Genomic DNA, 26,704 nt, shown 5'->3' with positions numbered 1-26,704 from the left:
TGCTTTCACACCTGGCTCTCTAAGCACCACCCTGGAAGCCTGGGGGAGCAAGGATAGAGCAAACTTGGCTTCAGTTTCACCATCTGTAAAATGGGGGATACTAATACCACTTACTCCTAGGGTTATTGTGAGGATCAAAATAGATGACATGTGATTGATGGATAGCAGATAATTAATAATTATGTGTTGAGTGAATGAATGATTTAAGCTTATGCAAATACAGAGAAAATCTAGAGAGACTAAAAATACTATTTTAGACCTTCTAAATACCATGTTATTTGTCATATTCAATCAATTTTGTTTTATTTTATAGATAATTGCATGAAGCAACAATCAAGGCCCACAAAGTGTCCCAAGGGACATTTTATTATTATCCTGTTTGCATGATACAAGGAACCTTTTTTTACCAATAATTTAATAAATCCCTTTAGTCTCAATGTAGTCGAACATTCTTTGAGTTAGAAGGGAGGCTGCCTGATGACCAGGCTGAGCCTCCTGGTTCTCAAAAACATCACAGTGAGCCCTAGGCCATATTCAGATAAACTAAGTGGCGACTTCCCAGCAAGGCCCTCTCATTACATACAGAGTGACCACTGTTCCTCTTTCACTGCCTCCTCACACCACAAAGAACAAACACTCCCCTTAACTGCCTTCCATTTCTAGGCAGTGGTATATGTTCTCCTTGTATTTCTACAAAAGAGTTGTGTTAGACTATAACTTTTCAGAGGGCAGGCCTACATCTGACTCACCTTGCATAGTGTCAAGTATAGCAGTACCTAAGAAAAGTGTTCAACTACTGCTTTGGATAAAGCATGAGATTCTGCTGCGATCCCTCAGTCATCCACTCTCCCATTCCTGAAGCTTTCCAATTCCCTGAAAGTCCTTTAGTGATGAGAAAGGAGCACAAACAGACTCCTAGGGATAGGCTTTATGGCAGGGGCTGGAACAACTCATTTACTTAGCTCAAAGTCACAATTTGTTTTGTTTCTTTTTACCATAAACAGCAAAAATCAGTGGTGCAGATAGGAAAAGGCTCAAACACGTATAGAAATGAAGAGCTCTGAATACAAGCTTGGGAGGAAACTGGAAACATTAGTGTATGGAAACAGGGGGAATCCTCCAATAAATGTATCAGTCACTACTGAGCCCATGTGTGCAAAGTGCTCTGGATGATAGAAAAAGGAGGAGCAAGTCCCAAGTAGTTCCTGCCCTCAAGGAGTTTGCCGTCTAGTCTTACACACACACACACACACACACACACACACACACACACACATACACACACACACATACACATACACATATGTATGTATGTATGTATGTGTATGTGTATAGCTGTACAAAGGTGTCAAACATCCCAAGACAGCACGTGTCAGGTTGTGGGGTACCATACAGGCAGAAGCCATAGAGGTTCAGAGGAGGTGGGGCTCACTGTGCTAGGCTGTTTGGAAGAGGGCCATGAAGGAGCAAGAAGGAAAGTTGAGGACATTTCTGGGGTGGGGAACAGTGTGAGAAGGAGGATGGAGCCAGAAATAAGCAAGGCCTGTTCAGAGGGAAACTGAGTAGCCCAGCCTGGCTAGAGTAGAGAAGGGAATTATGCTGGAGGGAATAAAGGAGTGGGCAGTTAAAAATGAGGTCTGCAGGTGAGGTTAGGGCCAAATCCTGGTGGTTACTGAATACCATGCTGCAGAGTTTGGACTTAGCACATAGGCAGGAGGGACACACTGAAAGAAGTGCTTAGCTCCTTGGCTGACACAGATCGCCACATTAACCTGAAGAGCAGGTTTTTCAAACATAAAGAGGACGTCAAGGCAACTGCACAATTTGTGGGCTGAAGGGCGTTAGGGTAAGCCTAGGTGGCTGCTTGTTTTAAAGAGGACAGCTCTTCCCAGAAGAGGCTAAGCTTACCAGTTTTATACCGGTGGTAAGAGAAGAAAGCTACCAGCCGGGAAAGCCCATGACCTAGTTAAAACAAACACTCGTTATCATCTTTCAAATCTTTTTTTAACCTGAACTAAATTAGCCTCAGAGCAATAACAGTGAATCTGCATTCATTCCCACAAAGCAATGATGACAGACTTACCTTTACCAGACTTCGATTTGCAGGTGAGAAAATGTTTTTCTAAAGCAGAAACAATACTGTACTCTAATTTCCATTTGGATGATTTAAATTTTAACATAAAATCACATCCTTATTACTGTTACTGAAACAAGTGACAAAATCTTGGTTATTAAGAAAGTCTTCCTTACACTATCTGTGTTAAGTCCCGTGACAGTCATGATAAATAGCTAAGCTCAACAGACCTTTGGACCAGTAGAACTGGGTAGAATCCCAACGCACAGACTGAAGGGATTGGCTCTAATAACACAGCAGCTACCATGACAAAAGTAATGAAATAATGTGGTCTCCAAGCTAAGAGGTCCATGGAAGAAACCCGGAGAAGGCCAAAATGTGCCTGATTAGGATACAGTGCCCCTGGGTCCAAAGGAAGTGAGCAAAGAGCTAAGATGGAGTGGGTCATCGGGGAGGCCAAAATCTGTAAAGAACCTCTCAGCCTTCCCAACTGCTGCCCACTCATCTTCCTCCTTACTCTGTTGGTCCCTGTTTATTTATGACTCTTTCTTCACTTCTCAATAGAACTCTACTAATTTCAGGGGTAGGGGATATGTCATTACTTATTTTTAAAAGTTGCTGGGGATAACACTGCTGGTAAGGAATGGGGAGGAAGTGGAGAGATGGTTTCCTGTGTTCTAGTTGGAGAATAAAATGAATTTTCACATGGAAATAAGTGGTAGCTGATTCTACATGACTAAAAATGCCATAGTTCAGCTAGATTATGATTAAATAGACTTTGTAAGCTATTCTGGGACCCCAATCACCATTTATAACATAGTTTCTATGAGAAAATGTGTTCTGAATTTTAAACAACTGTCTTACAAACTTCTGGAACACAACCTGTTTATAAGTTGGGGCCTGCATGTATACAAACTAAACAAGTAGAGTATTTATAAACCTTTTTTTTAAAGAGTCCAGAAGACTGAATGGAGCAGGGAGTCAAGTAGCACTCTGTCATCATGCCACATACCATACCTTCCTCTTGCTTGCTGCAATAACTGCAGGAAGCCATCGGCTTTCCCTGGTGTCCATCAAGAGGAAAATCACATCATGATCCTCGATGAGCCTCTCAAGTTGTTCCACATCTTTCTGAGCTTGTTCCATGGTGACGTTGGAAAAGTTCACAGGGTGGCCCGGCATGGGGATACTCATGTTAAATCCTGCAGAGTTCTGAAGGAATATCCAAAAGCACTTAACACTGAAAGCAGATACAAGTAGACTTGTAGCAGCTAATACGCATCCAAGGGACAAAAATGCTTCTGTGTGTCTGCCTTGCTCCCCTAACCCTCATGAAGGCAGGATGATGGGACAAGAAAGCTCATAAAGATACTCTCCTTCTTGAATCTTTTATGAAGAAAAGACCTGTTCCCTATCTAGTATGGGGTTTAGCCACTGTCTTGGCAAACTGTGACATATATGATGGTTGTCTTTGGCACTGCATCATTCCTCCTGAACTACTATCTCTTAACAGTTCAAATATTTGGTCATTAAGAAAATCAATACTATAAAGGGTGTCCAAAATTGTTAGGGAAGTCTGGTTAAAATGCCAGGTCAAGTCACTTCCTAAATCATGCATGAGACTATTTCCAACCCATAGGGTCAAAGGCAGGTAGAATATTAAACAAAGAAAATGGTACAAGACAGTAAGTAAGTGACGTGAAATGTCACAGATAATAAATGCTATAGGAATTCTGAAGTGAGGGAAAGGTCACTTCTGAGAGTGGTCAACAGGTCTTTATAGCAAAGGGAGTATTTGAGCTGAGCCTTGAAGACTAGGAAGGACCTATGAAGGTAGGGGGTCAAAAGTTGAGATATTTTAGTCAGACTAGGGCTCTTTCTTCCAAAAGGAGGTCGAGCAACATGGAGGCAGAAACACACAGAGACTGACAAATTCAGAATCATATCCACTAAGCACTGAAGGAAAAATACCAAACCATGTGTGTTTTTTCATCCGGTTTACTTCTGACCACCATATTCCAAAGTCACCAAGGTCTGCTCACCCTAGAATGAACACATATAAAGGAGACCAGTGTCCTTTGTTCCACCCCTGGGTATGTGATGATCTAAGCACCAATGTTTGGAGCTATCTGTAGTCCTGGCAGAGCTGTCTGGCTCCAGGAAGGACCCCACATGCACATGTCCTGGCTATGGATGAAGAGGGCCATGGAGGTGAGGTCACAGATGGGCATGCATCCTCCCTGCATCCTTTGTTATGATCTCAATAAATTATAGTGAAGTAAGTTCCTTGAGAGGGTGAACTATCTTTATTCTTTAAATTCAGAAATGGAATGGTACAAGGCAGAAGAAGTCTTAGGGAATTCCAGGAATTTCCCCAGGAAAGGGGAAATGATATAAGCAGAGTCAAAGATGTTATAAAGAACAAAATGTTTTAGAACCACAGTGCATTAGATCTGAAAGAGACAATCTAGTCCAAAGCCCTCATTTTACAACTGAAGAAACAGGTGCAGAAATGAGCCCATTTAAAATCATACAGTAGGATACTGATAGAGTCCAGCCTAGAACCTTGACCTCCCCCTTCCTGGTCCATGCTGCACCTTAGAACTCAGTGTCTTTATATTAAGCTCCCTGAGGGTAAGGGCTGTCTTGGCCTTCTTCTATATTCTCATCCATGTCTAACTTAGGGCTGGGCAAAGGGTAGCTGCTCAGTAAATATTCATTAAATTGAATTAATTCTCTCAGGGGATTTTAAAAATGAATAGAAATACAAAAGCAATATTTTCCAAGAAAACTGCATATAAACTAAAGGCTTTTGGCTCAAAGAATTTGGAGCTGGAAATTTCCAGCTCATCTAGTCCAGGAAAAGCAGTGTGACATGGTGGACAGAGCTACAGATTTAGAGTCTGCAAAACTTGGGTTCAGATCTCATCTCAGAAGCTTACCAGCTATGTGACCTGGAGCAAGTCCATTTCCTCATTTGTAAAAAAGGATGACCAATTCAACTATTCTGGAGAACAATTTGGAACTGTGCCCAAAGGGCTATAAAAATTACCCTTTGACCCAGCAACAGCACTTCTAGGGCTGTATCTCAAAGAGATCATAAAAATGGGGAAAGGACCCACATGTACAAAAATATTTATAGCAGCTCTTTTTGTGGTGGCAAAGAATTGGAAATTGAGAGGATGCCCATCAATTGGGGAATGGCTGGACAAGTTGTGGTATATGAATGTAATAGAATACTATTGTCCTATAAGAAATGATGAACAGGCAGATTTCAGAAAAACCTGGAAAGATTCGTATAGTCTGATGCTGAGTGAAGTGAGCAGAACCAAGAGAACGTTGTACACAATAACAGCCACATTGTGCGATGACTAACGTTGGTAGACTTAGCTCTTCTCAGCAATGCAAGGATCTGAGACATCTCCAAGAAACGCATGATGGAAAATGTTATCCACATACAGAGAAAGCACTATGGAGTCGGAATGCAGATCAAAGCATACTATTTGCTATTTTTTTTCTTCTGTAGTGTTTTGTTTCTTCTTTCTTGTGGTTTCCCCTATTGGTTCTAATTCTTCTTTATAACATGACTAATGTGAAAATGTTTAATAAGAATGTATATGTACAGCCCATATCAGATTGCATGCCATCTTGGGGAGGGAAGACAGAAGGGAGGGGAAGAAAATTTAAAACTCAAAAGCTTACAGAAATTATTGTTGAAAACTAAAACAAGTAAGTTAATTTTAAAAAAAGGATAATAAAAGTACCTACCTCACAGAGCTGTTGTGAGGATGAAACGAGATAAAGTATGCAAAGCACTCTGCAAACCTTAAAGCCCAAAGTGTGTGTGTGTGTGTGTGTGTTAGCTACCTCTGTCATCATAACTAGGGAAGCTGAGGGCCACAGAAGGTGAGGTATTTGCTCAGGAGCACGCCAAGTAGCAAGAAGCAGAGCATGCACTCCAGCCCAGACTACCTCCAGACTTGACACCCTCTCCATCACACCACACTGCTGAAGAGAGAGGCTCAGGGGCAGAATGAACACAAAGGAGAAAGTGGAAGTTAGCTGGCTGGTCTGGCTAAGCCTGGCTTCCTATCAGATTTTTAGGACAGCTGGTTTGACCCTGCTGACCAAAACCACTGCAGCCAGAACCTTGTTGGATGACCTCAAGAAAACCTACATTTATCAATGAAATGAGCAGAATGATTTGCTTCGTTAGCTGGGCATTTTAAGTGAATGATCCTACAGTAAAGAGTAAAAGACAGCACAAAAGTCAAACACACATGTACACACATTTGGGGAGCAGGGAAGATCTCTGCCTTCAGAAAATCCTTCACTCACCACTCCTGGGAATATCCTCTGGAGCCTCTCTGCTGCAGCGAGGGCCTTTGGCTTTCCTCCCCCCAAGCAGTCCTCAAATTCATACAAGGGCTGTCTCACAGGATTCGAGTAAGATACCTTTGCATTGTCCACAAAGGTGATGTGCCTGACTCCCCAACCCTACGTGAAACAAGAGAGAAGAGTTTGTTTTGAATGCGCCTGTTAACAGGGAGTCTCTACGGATTCTCTAAAGGACTGGGTTTTATAGCCACATTCACCTAGAGACTTCAAAATAAAGGAAGCTTCCATACTCGATGTTCAAAACACCAGGCACTTTTCAATCTAGAAACACAACTTTGTTCTTGCTTGTTTCTGAAAATGATTGCACTGTAAAGTCGTTAGTCCCTGGATATCGGACACAACATGCTGGGTCAGACTGACAACCTCGGACACCAGTATCTGACAGTGGGGACTTTTCTGGGAGTGCCATCCCTAAGATGCCAGAAAGGTTCCCCCAGTGCCCTGAGCTTCCCTTGGTTACATACTGGGGGGACCATGTTGAGCTTTAATGACTTAGCATTGTCATTTCCATGTTTAACACTCACTATATAAAGCAGTACTTTTCAGTTTGCCCTAAAACTATCTCAGCTGACCTTGAATTTAGTGAACAAAATCCATGGAGGAGTATGAGCTGTCCATGTTGTTCATGTGTTCATACTTCCCATTACATAGTCTTCTCAGGCTTCGCAGCATCCAAGAACCCTTGAGGTCACATGGTTCAATCCCATCATTTTAAAAATGGGAAAAGACCCAGAGAGGTTAAATAACTTGCCTATGTCTAGTTAATAGTAGTGTTAGAATCAAAGCCCAAGTCTCCCAAGCTTCTCCCCAACTGAAGAGTCCTAATCTTTCTAATACAGAGACTGTGGGAAGGTGAGTAGAGGGCCAGTACTGACAGCAGGAAGAAGGAGGTGAAGACCCCCTCCCGCCGCCCACTGGCTGTGACACACATCCATTGGATAATATGGCCAAGTCTCTTCATTGTTCACTGCCTTCTCTCAGGTTCTCTGCTACCGAAGAGTTGCTGAGCAGGTGGAAGAAGGCTCCACCAGGAGCATCCTACGCTGATGAAACCACAGACCAAACTAATAGGTGATGTGTATATACTGTGGTAGAAAAAAACGCTGGCCTTAGAGTGAGAAAACCAGGGTCTGAGTCCTGGTGATCACTTCCTAGTCCTGTGCTCTGGAGCACAGGTACTGAAGCCTCATCTCTCTAAGCCTGTACCTGTAAAAGGAGGGGCCTGGGATGAATGAGCTCCAAGGTACCTTGCAGCTCAGATTCTATTAAGCATCTTCATCCAGAAACGGTCCTTCTGACCATTTCAGCTCTCTGTGCTTGCACCTTCACTGCCTCTGATGTGTGTGTGTCTTTTTGGCAACCAGGACCAGGCAAGCGCGTCGAGGTCCAACTGGTTTTGAGCTCACACGGGAGGAAGGTCAGGCTTTCGGCTTGATTCCCAGTGCCTTCCTGACACTTGGCCTCTGGGATCCTTCTTGGTTTGGCTTCACCGCACGGGAGGTTAGCCTAGAGACTTCAGGAACAACCTCAACAGTGACCCGAGGTGTGCCAGGACCAGCGAGGATCCTGAAGCAGGCTCTGACCAAATGCATGGTATGTGGATCAAAACCCGCAGCTCAGGGCTCACGATGCTAAAAGCCTAGTTTGGAGTGAAGAGCATCTGTCTCTTCAGCTTTTTAGCTCCATCAGAAAAGCATTTCCCTAGGGAAAAGAGGAGTGGATGGATAATCCAAAAAAAATTTTTATGTGGTTCTAGATGATTTCTTTTTGAAGGAATTTTGCATTCCTCAAGTATACACTAACTAGGCCGAGGGGAAAGCAAAGTGGGAATATGCTGGGCAATGGAAAAAAAGCAGACGTGCTTAAAAACATGTCACAACTAAGCCACTTAACTTTTAAGTTTCTGGAATATCACGTGATCTGAATGATAAATCTGGAAGAGCGACAGTAGAAATACAAATGAACACAAGAGGAGGGAAGATAGCCTCACAGGCTAAGAGCAATTTCCATTGGCTACTCCACACCTACCATTAATGTCCTGGCTACATTGCAGCCCAGGGTACCAGCTCCAAGTAGCAAACATTTAACAGACACAACTTTGTCCAAGTCCAAAGTAGGCACCAACCGCCAACACATCAATTTAAGATTCAGATCCACAGATGACTCGGCCAGCCTAGATAATGGAGAGTAATAGCTCAGGATCATTAGGGCACTTTTCCTAGAAGCATTCATGGCATATGCCAAGACCATGGCCCACAAAGTCTAAAAAGATCACAATTTTTAAAAAATGTACCTTTTGGGGTCCATACATTCACTGAGGTTCACCATCCTTGGGCCCATGCCTCCTTTCTGGTTCTTTTCCCAACCAACAGCTTTTGGGCAATCTACAAAATTAAATAAAGCCAACAAGGAAAAGATAAAGAGCAAAATGCTAAAACTACAGATTTTACCATTTAAGAGCCCAGACAAATGATATAGCAGATATTCTCTTCCAGGAGCCTGGTAAAAGCAAATTCCCATCTAACTGAAGTTTTTACATTTTCGTATGTTTTTGTAAAACTCCACTTATGTAAAGCCATGCCAAGCAACCCCCTCTGTTCAAGAGAGCTAAAGGAACAGGGGCCAGAAGGAAGAAAGTGAAAGAAAGAAGAAAAACATGGGAAGAGAGCTGAGGTCATGACATCTTGGAAACCCTCTGGACTCCTTTCCCAGGTCGCTCAAGAGAGAAAACCACCTAGGTGACGGTGACCTATCTGAACTACTCTTCCCAAAAATCTTCCTTATGTTTAATAGTCTTATGGAGCTACATTACTGCACTCTGGTCTGACTACTGATTTTATCCTTTACCTTCATTCCTGAAAAAGTATTTTTATTTTTTCTGATTTACAGGATCTTTGGACCTTTTTTTTAAAAAAATTATAATTTCATAGGGTTACTTGTAATATGTAATTACATAGGGTTACAAATTTAAAGCTGGAAGTGACCTCAAAGGCCATCTAGACCAAGACCCTCAGACAAGGAAACTGAAACCTAGAGAGAGAGGTCCAATGACTTCCCCAAGGTCACATAGACAGTAAAATGGCAGAGCTGGGATTTAAGACCCCGAGTTGGTGGTGGAAGGTGGTGCAATGACTTCATATATGGCAATAATAATATTGCTGTGCCACAAAATTTCTCACCCATAACTGAGGACACCATTTGAAAGCATGACTCTAAGTATCTTGGAAAGACACATGCACCCTACTTTGGGGAGGTCTATAAATTTTCAGCAAAGAGGTGACTCAGTAAATGTTCAGTCACATTGGAGGCTAAGCTGTAATTAGTTTTTTTCCTAGCTTAGCCCTATTTCCAGCATTGAATACTTAAAATGGAAATAATATATCTGGCTCCATTCCCAGGGAATGTAGAATTTAAAATACCTTCTCTGTAAAATAATTGGGGCTTATCAATTCATATTATTGGACTTTTCCCCATATGCTTATACTTAAATATGCAGTGCTCATGGTAAAGTACAGAAAACAAGATAATCCTTCTCCTTCCCCCTTCCCCCTTCCCCCGGAAGCTTTTTTCAAATCTTGGTGTTACAAACCTGTCTCAATACCAACTTTTTTCACCCTCTCAGCTGCATACTTCATTGAAAAAATTGAAGCTATTTCTACAAATGTTTCCTCTTTTCCCCTTCTCCTTATCTCACATCCCTCAAAACACCTTACTTGATTCTCTCTCCTTTAATTCCATCTCTAATAAAGTGTTCTTCTCCAGAAGATTGGCCCCACTATTATCCCCACTTACTCTCTCCTTTTCTGCCTCTCCCTGACTTCACATTCCTTACCTGTGGTCGTCCTCATAGTTTAGAAAAAAAAACAAAACAAACAACACCCTAATCAGATCCTATTGCCCCTACTAAGGATGTTCCTGTATCTTTTTTCCTTTTTTTTAGCTAACCATTCTAAAAAAGTCATCTACTCACTGTCTGCAAATGACAAGTTATGATTCCAGAGGATTTTAAACAAAACATGTTACCCACCTCCTAACATCGAGGGGATGAACTCAAGATGCAGAATAAGACATCTTTCAGACCATGCCAGTGTGGGAATTTGTTTTTCTTGACTAAATATATTTGTTACAAGAGTTCTTTCTTTTGTTCAATGAGGGTTGGGGGGAGGTTGAAAGGTGAAGAGAAGTAGAAACAGGCTTGTACCCTACTATCCACTCAGAAAGAAAAATCACAATTCAGAGAATCACTGAAGCATTTTTTAATGCACAGAAGAGGACAAAAGATAAGTCAGAAGGAATCATAGACAGGCAAGACAGCTTTGAAAGTAGCATAAATATTTTATTATATACTTGAAAACAAAAAGTATGCATAACAGAAATTCACAATTTCACATATAATCCTTTTTCTATTCTACTATATATATATATAAATATATATACATGGAAATGTTTATTTGCTTTTTAAGTTTAGAATAAAAATAAATTCAAAGGAAAAAAATTATAATTTCTTTGCAATCTGGCTGCTGACCTTATCATTCCACTGAAACTGCTTTCTTCCAAGTGAGCAAAGATCTCAATTGTGACAGGTAAAGGCCTTTTTCTCCGTCCTCTGCAGCCTTGAAGACTGCCAATCAGCCTTTCCCCCTAGCTCCTCTCTCCTCGCTGGTTTTTAGGAGACTGCACTCTGGATTCTCTTCTCAGGTGGCCAGCCCTCCTCTTCCATCTTCTGCGATGGGTCTTCACCACTGTTACAGCCGCCATGCTCTGTCCTAGCCCCTCTTCTCTCTTCCTCTACATTATCTCACTAGATGATCTCATCAGCTCCCACGGGTTCAACTACCATCTCCATACAGATGATTGCCAGAGCTCTCTATGCAGCTTTAGTCTCTTTCCTAAATTCCAGTCTCCCATCACCCAAAGCCTACTGGACATCTTGAACTGGATATCCTGTAGGCATCTCAAATTGAGTACATGGAAAGCAAAACTCATTCTCTTTCTCCCCAAACCCTCCTCTGTCCCAAACTTTTCTGTTACTATGAAGGTCACCATTATCTTCCCAATTATCCAGATTTGAAACCTTGGTGTCGTCACCGACTCTGCACTCTCACTCACTTCACGTACGTAATCTGTTGCCAAATACTGTTGTTTCTACTCTCACAACCTCAGTCACATTCTCCTACTCTTCACCTACACAGCCGACCCCCTAGTCCAGAACCTCATCACCTCTCACCCAGACCGTTGTGAAAGCCTTCTAACTGGTCTTGCTGCTTTGGGTCTCTCCCCACTCCAATCCACCCTCCCCTCAGCTCCCTAAGTGATTTCCCCAGAGTGTAGGTCTGACCACATAACAACTCCAGGGGCTCTGTATCATCTCTAGGATCAAATATAAAGTCTTTTGTTTGGCACTGAAAGTTCTTCACCACTGGTAACCTCCCTGACTTTCCAGTCTTCTTATACTTTCTTCTCCTCCACTACTTGGCCTAGCTGGTGATCCTTGAACACAACACTCCATCCATCATCTCTGTGCCTTTGCAGTGGCTGTGACTCATGCCTAGCACGATTGCTCTCCTTGGCTCCACATCTCGGAGTCCCTGGCTTCCTCCAAGACTCATCTCACTTGTTACCTTCTGCAGGCGGCCTCCTCCCATCATCCCAGTACTAAAGATTTCACCTCCAAGATTCCTTTCCCTCTACCATGTAGGTAACTTGTATGTACTTATTTCTTTACATGTCATCTCCTCCATTAGGACATAGGCTTCTGGAGGATAGGGACTGATTATTTTTTACCTTTGTCTGTACAGCTAGCATTTAGAACAGTGCCTGGCACTTAGCAAAGCTTAATAAATGCTTACTAACTGAATGAAACCATTTTTAAAACCCTAAAGAACAATAGTTTAGTACCATCTCCGTGCTGAGTTACTACTGATCAATTACACAGAGAAAAGATGATAACTCTGCTCAAACAAATAGCTAATATCGAATACCAACTATAAGGGGTGTTCTAAGTGTTTGTAAAAATAATAAACATGCCAACGACATCCTTTACCCAAAGCAATGGTTTAAACACTGCTCATCATAAATTGCTCATTTATAACCAAATGAGTTTACAAGTGATGTTGACTCATTTCATCAAGGAGAGCAGAATTCTCATGCTTCCTGCCCACCCCTCTGGAAAACACAAAGCTCCCATTTCTGGGGCCCCAAAGAAGGTCTCTTCTCCTTAGGCACTACCCTCATTTGCAACCTCTCCTCTTTCCTCCTGTCATGTTTTCCTCCTCATCCTACTGGCACAAGTTATGTTGTGGAGCTGGAAAAGACCCTCCATCTCACCCAAAGCCCTCTTTGTTTGGGTCCCAGGATCCTAGCTTTAGAGCTAGAAGAGATCTCAGAGGCAGCTTAGTCCAACCCCTTTGTATGCAAATGAGAAAACTGAGTCCCAGAGAAATCAAATTACTTGTCTACAACTACACAAGTGAAAAGCTGCAGGGTAATGGTTCAGACCCAACTTCACTAGGCCTTATCACTTCCTCTGATTCACACAGTCCAAGATCTAGAGCTAGAGGGGGCCTCTGAGGAAATCTAGGGAGGTTAAAAACCTCTCCAAGGATACAAAGAAAGTAAACAGAGGGAAGACTTGAATCCATGTACACAGCCAGTACCCCGATCAGGCTCTCCCTGCCTTATAACATGACAATTATATAATGAGACCGACTTGTATTAATGGACAAATGGGAAAAGGCTAGAGGATTCCTTCAGAGTTCTCCCACTGCCTCTAACAAGGGTCTTCTGGAGACAAATATTATTCAGTGTGTCTTCTGCACTGTATTAACTGGAATATGATAAATAAAATTATTTTTTGGAAGTATGATCCAGGACAGATGAGGTTAATGTCAATCTCCCCGGCATCAATTCAAATCTATAGATACATATGGGTATGCGCGCGCACACGCACACACACACACACACACACACACACACACACACACACAAAATGGCTCTTCAAAGACTCCCTCCAGTAAGTGAGGCACTGAAGCTTTCAGCATTCTAAGCCAGACATGTCAAACTCAAATAGTTTGCCACTAGCCCACACATCAGTATCCCTACAGGCTGTATATTGATTTATTTTTTAAATGTAATGTGATCTGTATTTTATTGTATTTTTATTTATTTTGTTAATTATTTCCCAGTGACACTTTAACCTGGTACTCCCTGGCCTCATTGGCATCTTGCGTAGGTATAGGAAGTTTCCTCAATCGGGAGTTCCTTAAACCAATGACGTTTCAAATTTGGTTCCTACACCTTATTATTTAAAGAAAAGGTTTTGAAAAAATACCTTTGAAGAACAATATATGGTTCTAAAATATAACCAAAATGGCTCACTCACAGAACAAATCTATCAAGTAACTACATGAGAAATGCATATCATTTTAGAATATGCCAGAAGAGGGCACTGGTATGCCAAACATATCTGAGAAAGCTAGACAGGAAAGGAGGAATCTGCCAAAGGCTCAACTCTAAAGGGAAACTGAGGCACCCCGGGAAGTGATCAAGTCTGCAGTGCTCCACCCATCTTTTTGTCAAAGCATATTCATTGGGAAACCCTTATCCCTACTGCAATGCAACATAAGATACTCACAAAATGTTTGCAGCTACCATCACTGCGCCCTGTTCATTTGTGCCTGGTGCAAATGTCATCCTAGAATCATTCTGATACCCCCTCCTACTCCCTGTCACCCCCAGGTCCCCCAGCACCCCCTTACTTCCTGCCAGCCCCAGGCCCCAGACCCCGGACCCCAAATGCACTCTTCCTATGGGCAGTTTACATCCTGAGAGCCAGTCACTGCATATCAGCAAGAGTACTAGGTTTGGAGCTAGGAAGATCTGGGTTCATATCCTGCCCCTGACACATACCAGTTATGTAAGGCTGACCTAGGCAGAGTCTCTCAGGCCTTTAGGCAACTCTCTAAGACCAAAAATTGGAGATAAAGTGCTGGCCTGCACTGGCAGAGGACATGTTCTCACCCAGGAGTTTCCTATATCCATGAAATATTTGGCTAGAACTTATTCCTTACCGTATGTCCTCCCAGGTGAACAAAGATTAACTATACTAAGGGCATCAATCCCTAGTTTCCTTTCCATATAAACGAATGAAAGCTTAGTGGTTTATTTTTTATTTTAAACCTCTGCCTGAATAGTTTTCTGCCTTTCCTAAGGGTGCTTTCTATTCACTTTCTTCTGAGGAACAGATGTGCTGGGCTCAAAGCAGCTATTCCTACCAACAAAGATGTAGAAAGGTCTTTATTTCTGTCATCTTAACCATAACAGAAGAGGAAAAGGAAATGAAACCAGGACTGACCAGCTTCTGTTTTAAAGACAAGGAGGCTGATTCCTATGCTGATCAATTACCTGAGTTATATGCCAATTCTGGAAGCTGGACTTCAAAGATGATGCTGTGAGTGATGTCCCTCACCCCCTGCAGGGTCCGGTCCCGGAAGCAGAGGACTTCGACCGACTGGAAACGGTCACTCCTGTTGTGACCCCCAAGCCCCAGAGAAAAAAATCAGATCAGAGCCTCTGTAATGTAAGCAGAGCTGAAGTCGATAGACAGTTCACTTTAATATTATTGTCACTCAGATGCCTTCACTGGGAAATAGCCTTAACCTTCTGGAAAGTTAAATGTTTTAACTTCTGCTTGCTTCCAAGTAGCCAAGGAGAAGAAAAGTAAGCTGATAGGATTCTAGTGCATATGAGTTTTAAATAATACAACCACATTATATGTAAATATACACACATATGTATGTATATATATGTATGTGTATATATATATATATACACACACACACACACACACACACATACACACATATGTAAGCATTTTCACAAGGCAGGGTAAAAAGAGTCAAGGGAAGGTCCTCCATGGTCTTGTAATTCTTCCCCTATCAGTATTATATTGCAAAAAAGCATCTCTATAAAAAGACTCAAAAACCATCTTATAAGGTGTTTTACGGAAGCTATAAATATTTTATTACAATGAAATGCCATTTTCCCTTATCTGAAAGACATTAAGTGTGCATGCTTTTCCTTAATAACCTGACAGAAGAAAACAACTCACTTTACTTTTCTGCCTTTCTCAGTCTGTAAAATGGAGATAATAATTGCACCCACTTTCCAGGGCTGTTGTGAAGATAAAATGAGGTATTTGTAAAGCACTTTGAAAATCTTTAAGTGCTATATAAATACTAGCTGTTATTAAGAATAACAACAACAAATCAAAACTAAATCCTATAGATATAGTGATCAAGCTTGGGCCCAGGAAGAGACAGGAAAATACATTTCCCTTCCTTCTTCCTGGAAGTAGAAAGATATGAAGGTGGAACACTGCCTATAATGTGCTGGCTAGGTTTGCTGAACTGCCTTTTTTCTTTTTCTTTTTTATTCTTTGTTAAAAGGGATGGTTCTCTGGGTGGGGAGGAGAGAAGAAATATACTGGGAAATGAAGGTGATATAAAAACAAGTGAGATCCAACAAAAACAAAAGAAAAACACCTGGTAAAAATAAAACCATCATCTAACCTGAAATTCATCATTCTTTTTTACTATGGGAAAAGAGGGGAATGATACGGAAATCCTGTTGGCAAACCACTTCTAATCTCTGGCAATGCAATCTCAAAATTTCTGATCATATGTCCTTCCTGCCAGAAAAGTTTGCAGAAGTGAAGGAAATGGGACTCACCAATGACCTTAGCCCATGTCATTTATCTTTATCCCCCTGGGATAAAGATAAGGGTCTCACTCACCTCCATCTGCTCCTTTAACATTTTTTTTTTTTGCTTAGGCAGTTAGGGTTAAGTGACTTGCCTGGGGTCACACAGACAGTAAGTGTCAAGTGTTTGGTCTGAGGCCAGATCTGAACTCAGGTCCTCCTGACTTCAGGGCAGTGCTCTATCCAATGAGCCACCTAGCTGCCCTCCTTTAAAATTTTCAATACAAATTTTAAATGACATCCAACCAGCTTTGGCCCCTAGAGACCAGATAAAATCTTCAAAGGTAATTAAATAGCTGAGAACCTCTGGTTTATATTTAAGAAATGAAAAATACATTTGAAAAAACTACTCTCAACCCCAACGAGATGTGTATGTAAGCGCGCATGTGTACACACACACACACAGAGTCAATACCATTTGTATGCTGCCAGGACCAATAAATTCCTCAATGGCCATCCAGGATATTGTGCTAAATTACAGGGATCATATACTCCAATTGTAATCTGTGAACAGAAGAGAACTCCGAGTGGGTCAAATAACATTTCAGATACACAATACAGCAGACACTAATGCCGCGTTTCCTTGTTTAGACCATGCTGGGAAGTAGGAAAAATAAGACCCTTGGGAAAGGGCCAAGGAAATGAGGCCAGAATTAAATATCCACTCACTCGGCAAGACAAGTTTCATGCATACTTAAATTCACATTTGGGGAAATGATATAAATGATACCCAGGTAGGTGTCAAGAAGGAAAGCCCAGGAAGGGCCCTTGAAATCAGTCTAGAGCAAGATTAAATCGAGAGGTAAGTTTGCCATGTGTACAAGTGGTCCAAAGTTAAATAACCCCTTTACCAATCTGCCTAAATAGTAGAAAAAGAAAGGTTAACAAATGGCTAAAATCTAGCCAGTAAGCCTGGGTTTTACTTGGAACAGTATACTTACTTTGTATACACATTCACTCTTCCAGTAGACCTAGCTACAAAAGAACACAGCTCCCAATAGGGCATTTGTGCTTTTTAAAGGCTTATTTTGAGTACTAAGGTGATTCTTCTAAAATGCTTCTCTATTGTGAGCCATCATGGTACAGAGGTGACCATGGGTTCTAGAAGATTTTGCTACTAGAACAAAGTCTCTGTCCAGGCTATCACACCAGAAGGAATATGAGCCCAGAGGTAGCTTTTACATCTGCCGAGGAGCAGCCATGAAAATGAGCCCAGGTTGGCTAGAAGGTAATGAAATTTGGGGCCAGAATAATACCTGTAAACCATCTATTAGGGAGACAACATGGTAACAGAGGAAAGACCACTGGATTGAGAGTCTTAGAACCTGGATTCAGTCCCTTTCTACCTACATGAGCCAGGACAGAGCACTCAACTTGGGCTTAAGCATTCTCATTTGTAAAATGAAAAGACTGGACAAAACAGCCTTCATGGTGGTTTCTAGCTCTAAATCTATTATCCTATAATCCTAAATAAATTTTCTTATGATCCAGAGGCAGTTAGGAGGTGTAATAGATAGAATACTACACTGGGCCTGGAGTCAGGAAGACCTGGATTCTGATCCCACCTCAGATATTTATAACTATGTGACCTTGGGTATGTCACTTGACCTCTGCCTGCCTCAGTTTCCTTGACTGTATAGTGGGAATTATAATAGCACCTATCTCCCAAGGTTGCTGTCAATATTAAATGATCTACCTGCAAAGTGCTGAATACAGTACCTTATACATAGTAAGCATTCAAATATGTACTGAAAGGATATCATCAGATGTTTTATTAGATAACTATTGTTTTTTCCTTCAAAGGCATTACAGCACCATCAAATGTAGTTTTTACTCTGCATATGAGTCATTTTTTTCCTGTGGAGTATAATTCTATTTTGTAGTGCAAAGGGATTGGAAAATATGATTCACTTTTGCAACCATGTTTTCAGGAAAATGATGTATACTGGTATTAGAGGTAATTTTTCCTTTTCCAAAGAGATTACATTCATACACCTCATTTAAACTAACCTAGTCTTGTGTTTTTAAATTTTTTTTTCAGTTAATGAAAATCCACTTTCTCTCCCTCCCACCTCCTCTCCTTCTCATTGAGAAAACAATAAAAACCTCTGCTACAAAAATGTATAGTCAGATATTATGTATATGTGTATACATATATATGAGCACACACATATCATGCTATGTCGTAGTATATATATACATATACATATACATATACATATATATATATATATGTATTATATACATATACATATATATATATATATATGTATGTGTGTGTATGTGTGTATCTGCACTCTGAATCCATCACCTGTCTGTCAAGAGGTGGGTAGCACATTTCATTATATGTCTTCTGGAATTGTGGTAGGTTATTGCATTGATAGAAATCCTTTTAATCACAAAGTTTTTTTTAAACTCTTTTGTCTTTACAACATTGTTGTCACCATATAGCTAATTCTTCTGGTTCTGCTTGCTTCACTCTGCATCAGTTCATACAAATCTTCACAGCATTCTCTGAAACTATCCCCTTCATCACTTCTTACAATATAATAATATTCTTCCACATATTCATATACCATAACTTGTTCAGCAATTTCCCAACTGACAGGCATCCAATTCTTTGCCACCCCCAAAAAAAGGCAGCTACATTTTCTTATATGGATCTTTTTTGTTGTTGTTGTTGTTTTATTGTTTGGAGGTATAGATCTAAGACTGGTATTGCTGGATCAAAGGGCGTACGCATTTTAGAACATATTGGAGCATAGTTCTAAATTGCTTTCCAGAATGGCTAGACCACTTCACAGTTCCACCAATGATACGTTAATATAGCTGTTATCCCACAGCCCCTACAACAATGCCATTTCCTTTTTTGTCAACTTAGCCAATATGATGAGTGTGAGATGGAACAGTTATTGCTATCTGTGTTTCTCTATTGGTAACTTAGAGCATTTTCCATATAACTATTTATAGCTTGGATTTCTTCCTTTTAAAACTACCTGTTCATATCCTTTGACCATTTGTCAAATGAGGAATTGCTTATTCTTATAAATATGAATCATTTCCCTAGATATCTTAGAAATGAGACCTTTATCAAAGACATCTGCTAGAAGATTCCTCAATTTTCTTGCTCTCTTCTAAATTTAGCTGTATTGGTTTCATTTGTGTAAAAATTTTATGTTACTTAATCAAAATTATCTGTTTCACATAGTATAAGATGTGCCAGACTATTTTCTAGGTTTCCCAACATTTTTTTTTCAGATTCTGAGTTCTTACTCTAAGAACTAGGATTTGGGGGTTTATCAGGCACTAGGTTACTATGCTCATGCGATTCTGTGTACTGTGCACCTGACTTGTTCCATTAATCAATATATTTCTTAACTACTATCAAATTTTATTACTGATTTGTATGTAGTTTGAGATTACATATTATTAAGCCCCCTTCTTCCCCACTTTTTTTATTATTTTCCTTGAGATTCTAAAACTTGTTCTTTAGGGATAAATTTTGTTACTTTTTTCTAGCTCTACAGAGTAAGCCATTGGTGGTTTGATTGGTGCAGCACTGAATAATTAATATGTCATTTTTATTTTTTGTGTAAAGGGTGTTTTTGTAGTTATATTCTCCTGTGTATGTATGTCTTAGCAAACAGACACCCAAGTACCTTATGCTTCCTATTATTTTAAGTGGAATTTCTCTATTTCTTCCTCCTGGATTTTGTTGGTAATATATAGAAATGCTGAAGATTTGGGGTAGGGTTTCACACCCTGCAATTTATGAAGTAATTAGTTATTTCAATTAATCTGTTGGTTGACACTCCAGGATTCTCTAAGTAAATCATGATATCATCTGCGAAACATAATTTGGTTTCTTCTTTGGCTTTGCATACTCTCAATTTTCTTCTTGTCTTATCACCATAGATAGCATTCTAGCATTAGACTGAATAGAAATGATGATAATGGACCCTTGTGCTTTGCCCCTGTTCTAGCTGGAAAGGTGTCTAGTTTGTCCCCATTAGAGATAATGCTGACTCTTCGTTTTACATAGAGACTGCTTGGCTGCTTGGTTTTGTTGTCCTTCATTCTCGAGGAGGACCAAAATGACATCACTATGTCAGGGTCAAGATACAGTGTGCCCAACAGGAGCTTGGAAGACTCTACCACAGGTCAGGCACAGGTAGTCCCTAGGAACATTTGCAGTGGAAATGTTTCTCAATTTGTGCATCTCACATTCCTTTCGAGCTACTGAAATTCTGCTTCACTCATAGAGCACAGCACCTTCTTTGATGTGGGCACACCATGCTGGGCCATTCTTTGCCAGTATCTCCTATGTCTCACAATCGATTCCAAAGTTCTTCAGAGACCTTGAGATTGTCCTTTACTGCCTCTTCTGACCACCATGTGAGCACCTGCCTTGCGTGAGCTCTCCATAAAATAGGTACTACACATAAAACATGAACTTCACAGGGTTTACTAGCAAGAAAGTTCATCTGGCTCTAAGAAAGCAGCATTTAACTCCAACAAAAGCATAGTGCAAGCGAAGCTTAGAGAGATGCAGGATTCTTGAATCACTAAGAAGGCACGTGAAATTCTGTTTTATGCTAATAGAAACAATCCAAAGAGCTTTTACAATGCCTTGAAAGCTGTCTATTGGCCAAAGACCTATGGTGCATCTCAACTACTCAGCACTGATGGAGCCACTTTGATTAGTAATTAAGACATGATCTTGGAGAGATGCGCTGAACATAGTTTGTAGTGTTCTTCCATAGTGTTCTCAACAGACCACCATTATCAATCGATGCTGACGTCATCAACCATATACCTCTGGTAGAAATCAATTCTTTTCTAGGTGAATGTCCAACTGAAGAAGTTTTAAATGCCTTTAGGCTCCTCTCATGTGGCAAAGAGACTGGTGCCAATTCTATTCTAGAAACTACTTATCACATTAAGTAAAGATCCATTTATTCCTACATATTCATGTTTTGTTTTTTAACAAGAATGGGTGCTGTATATTGTCAAAAGCTTTTTGTGAATCTATTGATATAAACATATTGTGTTTAATGTTCTTGGTATTAATATGGCTGATTAGGTCTATAGCTTTCCTAATATTAAACAAGCCCTGCTTTCCTGGTAATCAAAATAGGTAACATTTATATAGGATTTTAAGGTTTTCAAAGTGTTTACAAATACTATGTTTTCATATTGACAACAACCTTGGGAGGTAGATGATATAATATTATCAGTGCCACTTTACAGATTGTAAAAGAGGTTAAGAGACTTCTTCAGGGTCACACAGATAGTAAGTGGCTGAGGCTGAATTGAAATTCAGGTATTCCTGACTCCAGGTCCCATACTCTTATTGCATCATGGTATATTATCTTTGTGACATATTGCTATTATTTTCTTGCTAAAACTGTATTTAAAATTTTTGTATTGATATCCGTTTGGGATATTGGTCTATAGCTTTCTTTCTGTGTTTTGATTCTCCCTGATTTAGGTATTATGGCCTCACTTGTATCATAGAAGTAATTTGGCAGGACCCCATCTTTTCTGATTTTTTCTCACAGCTTTTATAGTATTAGAATTAACTACTTTTTAAATGTTTGATAGAATTTGCTTGTAAATTCATCTAGTCCTGGGGTTTTCTTCTTTGGGATTTCATTTATGACTTGTTCAATTTCTTTTTCTGAAATTGTGGTAAGTCCTCTATTTTGTTCCATTAGCCTGAGCATTTTATGTTTTTATAAATATCATTTACCTAGATTATCAATTTTATTGGCATATGAATGGGTAAAAAAGTATCTAATAATTTATTTCTTCTGCACTGTTTTTTTTTCTTCTTAAAAATCAAATTAACTAATAGTTTGTCTATTTTATTGTTTTTTTTTTCTTTGGGAAAAAGCTCCTAGTTGAATTTTCTTACCTTTTCCTCCTCTTTCCCTCCCTCCACCCCCATCACAAGTTCTTATCTGTTCTTTTCTTTTAAACTCTTCTTCAAGGTCTACTCTCTTAGTTAAGGATTTTATTTCGTTTAGGACTAATTCGTCCCTTACTCTATTCTCAGTCTTATTCTCCCCCCCTCCCTTTTCCCAATCCCTTCCAGTTGCAGTTTCCATTGAATGAAAAACATTTTGGTACCTGTGTGTGTATTCTTCCCTCTTTTTATCAGTACAGATGAGGAGATTTGGGGCTGCCTTTTTCCCCTATCCCTTCCTCCTTGTGCACCCCAATTAAGAGAGACCTCATCTTCTGAGTTTTCTAGCTGCTTGTGGAGGGTTATGGCGGGCGCTCAGCTACCCTTCTTTCCACTACTCTACCATCTACATTCCACGGTGGTGTCTGTATTTTCAGTGTCTGGGGATGCCCAAGTTTTTAAATCCATTCTGAGAAATTTGGTTTGGCTTCTCCCACTTTTATTTCTCTATAGACCAGGAAGCAAATCAACCTACATTTACATAGCAGATTGTTTTTAAAAATGGTTCCCTACAACCACTCTATGAGGCAGGGAGTTTTATTCTTCCCAGGTATTCCCTCCACTTTGAACATCTGTCTAAAACAAAATCCATGTCCTTCCTTCACTCTTTTTGTTCTGACCTCCTACAATAGTTTTAGTCTAAATTTCTTTGCATCTAACCATATACAGAATTACTCCTAGGGAGGGGGAATTGAAACAGTAATATTAATAGCTGCACACTTAAGTAATATAATACTCAACATTATACACAATCTCCTTTTCTGCTTTAGCTCCTGGCTCTCACACCTTTCCGCTTCCATATCTCAGCTACCTTCTCACTCTGCAAGATCACTTTGCCTCCTCACCTTCTCCTCATCTTCCTCTTCCCTCTTCAGCTCCCTTTTTTGTGGTCTTCCCCCAGTGGAATATAAGCTCCTTGAAGGCAAGGACTTTTTCCTTATATTCCTATTCCTAGAGCTTAGTACTGGGCCTTGAAAGTAGTAAGCGCTGAATAAATGTTTGACTTGAATACAGTCTACAAAGATCTTCCTATCAACAATAGCTAAAGCTTAGGTGGATTAAGTAATTTGCCAAGACCCTAAAGCTGCTAAGTGTAGGAGCAGAGAGGAGACAGCCTTCTGATTCCAAAGTAGCTCCATTGTGGTCGATAAGCGGTCGATAAGTGACTCTGGAAGGCAGCCAGGATGTGCGGCATTGGGGGAAATAATTAAGCTACAAGAGAGGAATCCACATCAATCATTCCTCTGGCCAGAGCTGTTCACCCATTCAATCAGTCCACTGCCAAAGCAAATTCTTCTCTGCTCCTCTCCCCTCCCCCCCCAACAGGCTGTGATTGTGGGACTTCTTTTCCCTTCAAAGCCTGCCTTTGTAATCCACCTTAACATGGTGATACAGTTAAATGTTTGGTGGGCTGGGATGGGTGGGAGGTCAGAAGGAGCTACATGACCTATAATTTGGCCAAAGGAGTGCCCCAGTTGCACTCTACTTGTCAGTCATTGCTACATGTTTCCATGGTGATTGTTACCTCTCCAAGTCCTTGAAGGAAGGGATGGGTGTGACCCTTGCATTCCCTTGGGTGCCTATCACTACACTCAGTAACATACAGCACGAGGCACTCGGTAAGTGCTGACTCACCCGTGTTCCCTTCCAAATGAAGCTACCCTCTGACTGCAGACCCTGGACAGGGCAGCACATCCCTTTCCATGGCTGAGTAAACTACGTCAGGTGAGGAGCTCCAAGGGGAACCTGTGCCCATTTGAATACTTCAAGAATTCTCTTGTGAGAATCATTTGCATTCTTATCATCAATTCTGAAATCTTAGTTTTCCATGTGACTTCTCCTACTTACAGAAACTTTGCTGGTCAAAAATCTAGAGCTGAAGGAACACTGAAAGTCTTCCAGTCCAACCCCCTCATTTTACAGATGAAGAAACTGAGGCCCACAGGGGCTAAGTGGCTTGTCCAAGGTCACCCACTAGCTAACATCTAGGCATAATAATTTTGCCCCCAGAAATCACCTTTCCTCGTTACCACCTCCTGGAATCACTGTCCCCTCAGGAGTAAAAGGGGAGGTCCAGGAAAGAGCACTTATCTTAGGAGTGACCTGGAGCAAGTCATTGAACCTCTGTGCACCAAAGCATGGCAAAGTCTAGGACTTGAACTCAGCTCTCTTCCTATTGCACCATGCTGCCTGCCTCTCTATTAAGAAATCAAAGTGAAACCATGTCCTGCTACCCATTAGGAAAAGTGCCGTCATGTGTCAAGCAGAAAAATCTCATGATAGGAACTGAGTTCTTATGACTCACTTATTTTGTTTTAAATCCCCTAATCAGACTTAAAAAATTGACATCTAGTTTTCTATTAAAGTAATTTTAGTTTAAAAAGTATGATGACTTTAAGTCCATACACACTCTGGTATTTTGATGGCCCTGAGATATCATTAATGTGGCCACTTCCTTCAATGATGGGGAACACAATGTATCCAGACGTGCCCATTCTGTGTTTCCATGGCCTTCCCTAAATCTGTCACAGAGAGTCCACCAATGGGTTGGGGCCTTCTTCTTGATCTCTTGCCATTTACCAGGTACCTACCATAAGCAAAGGCAATGTGCTAGGCTTTGGTATACAAAGACAAAACCAAATTTAAAAGTTCTAGCCTTAAAAGTGGACCCATTCCCCTGGGTGACAGTCCTAAGCAAACATAAGTACATACATGATAACCTGAGGAGGGAGAGAGTCCTAATAAGTAGGGAGAATCAGGAAAAGCTTCCCACAGCATACACTTGAAATCAGCTTTGTAGAAAACTAATGAGTCTAAGAAGTAGAGACAGAAGAGGATGCTGTCCCCTGCATGTGGAACTGCCAATGGCACAGGAGGCAGCAGCTTCTTTGGAGGGTGGATCACTTCATTCTAAACTTAAAAGGCTTTGGAAAACAGAAAAAGTAGGAAAGTATTTCTTTTTAAGCTTGTGAATAAAGTCAGAGAAATAGGAAGGCTAAGCAAGTTGCATAACTCATTGCTGAAAAAAAAAACAGTTAGGGGCTGAGGTTAAAAAAGAGTTAGCCACAAAAATTAAAATTGGTAATTTATCATACGAAAACATTGCAAGAATCAGAAATGAATTAGAAGATACTTGAATTTGCATTAAGGAAATAATTCTAACTGCGAGACAAAAGATAAATAGTTTGGAGAGTGGTTTCCTTCTGTCTCTCTACCTCTTTTCTTGGTGTCAGGAGCTCCCTCTCTTTTAGGGAGTGGACCCTGGCATGATCTTCCTAACAGGAAAACTTTAGGCTCAACCCTTGCTCCAATGGTAGCTCCGCCAGCCCATTTCACTCAGTGGGGGAAAAAAATAAAGGCCCAATTCTTTGTTTTATTTATTTAGGAACTAGATCTCTCTATCCTGTCCAGGTTGGAAGTGCAGCAGCTGCTCTCCCAGATCCAATCCCAATACTGGCCAGCACAGAAGCTTTACCCTGCACCACTTTTCCCAGCCAGACCAGTTCACCTCTTTTTAGGCAGGCTGGTGAACCTCTGCTCTTGGGGACTCACCCTATCGTTACTGGATGTAGCGCAGATACCAATCAGCTTCAGCCCTCCTGCAGCTTAGAACTCCCACACCCACATAATCCACCAGCCTCAGCCTCCCCAGCCGCTAGGGCTACAGCAGTGCTCCACATGCCAAGTGGTCTGACTCTTCAAAGTCCTGCATTCTCTTCTGGGACTGGGAGAAAGAGTAACTCGTTAAATTGGACATAAGAGAAGCAGAGTTCTCAAAAAGCTGTACTTCTTATAAGTGGATAATGAAAAGGTAGAGTAATAAAAATACCCATGGAGCAGTAGGAGAAAATAGCTAAGAATAATATGGTTTATATGGCACACAGTTACCTTTTACCAAGAAAGATTTTGTTTTCCATTCTAATCTTGGTGTAGTAGACAAGTAGTCAGAAGGCTTGGGTTCAAGTTCCACCTTTGATACATACTGGCTATGTGACCCCAGAAAAATCACTTGGCCTTCAGTGTCCCCCAGCAATTCTCTAGAACTATAAACTTGAGGTGTTTCATAAACTAATAAAATCACTCTTGTTCAGCTGTTTTTTGGCTGTGTCCAACTCTTCATGACCCCACTTGGGGTTTTCTTGATAAAGATACATGAGTAGTTTGCCATTTCCTTCTCTAGTTCATTTTACAGATGAGGAACTGAGGCAAACAGTAACTGGCCCAGGGTCACATAGCTAGGAAATGTCTGAGGCTGGATTTGAACTCAGGGAAATAAGTCTTCTTGACTCCACCTAGCTGCCCAGTAAAACCATAGGTCCATAGGTCTTTCTGCCATCCTCAAAAAACTGAACAAATCAAAATAAACAAAAGCCCCACCATGGCTATCAGAAATCAAGAAAAAAACAAACTCATTGCTAATAGAACTCAATGATCAATGATCAGTATAGGAACAGCTGGCAATAAAAACCACAAGAGGCTAATTCTGAATTTTCTAAAATAGGTTT

At 40.7% G+C, this 26,704-nt stretch overlaps 1 protein-coding gene across 11 annotated transcripts in view; it reads right to left on the bottom strand.

The window, feature by feature from the left end:
* The window catches only part of ATG7 (autophagy related 7), a 250,217-nt gene that overhangs the window by 192,590 nt on the left and 30,923 nt on the right, over positions 1 to 26,704 (bottom strand). For 10 of the 11 annotated variants that reach the window (XM_078152206.1, XM_020981051.2, XM_020981053.2 and 7 more), the window contains 6 exons: positions 16,647 to 16,735; positions 14,876 to 14,997; positions 8,766 to 8,856; positions 8,501 to 8,645; positions 6,413 to 6,571; positions 3,092 to 3,286 (listed from right to left, as the gene is read on the bottom strand). In XM_078152206.1, the coding sequence (XP_078008332.1) occupies positions 3,092 to 3,286; positions 6,413 to 6,571; positions 8,501 to 8,645; positions 8,766 to 8,812 (546 nt within the window). In that variant the 5' untranslated portion in view covers positions 8,813 to 8,856; positions 14,876 to 14,997; positions 16,647 to 16,735. The remainder of the gene's footprint in view (positions 1 to 3,091; positions 3,287 to 6,412; positions 6,572 to 8,500; positions 8,646 to 8,765; positions 8,857 to 14,875; positions 14,998 to 16,646; positions 16,736 to 26,704) is intronic. The other variant, XM_020981059.2, reaches the window with a different exon arrangement.

The sequence above is a fragment of the Phascolarctos cinereus genome, unplaced genomic scaffold (assembly GCF_003287225.1).
Source record: "Phascolarctos cinereus isolate Bilbo 61053 unplaced genomic scaffold, phaCin_HiC Scaffold_4;HRSCAF=312, whole genome shotgun sequence".
In the NCBI taxonomy this organism is placed as follows: domain Eukaryota; kingdom Metazoa; phylum Chordata; class Mammalia; order Diprotodontia; family Phascolarctidae; genus Phascolarctos; species Phascolarctos cinereus.
The sequence above is the reverse complement of the archived record's forward strand: the minus strand, read 5'-3'. Positions and strand labels throughout refer to the sequence as shown.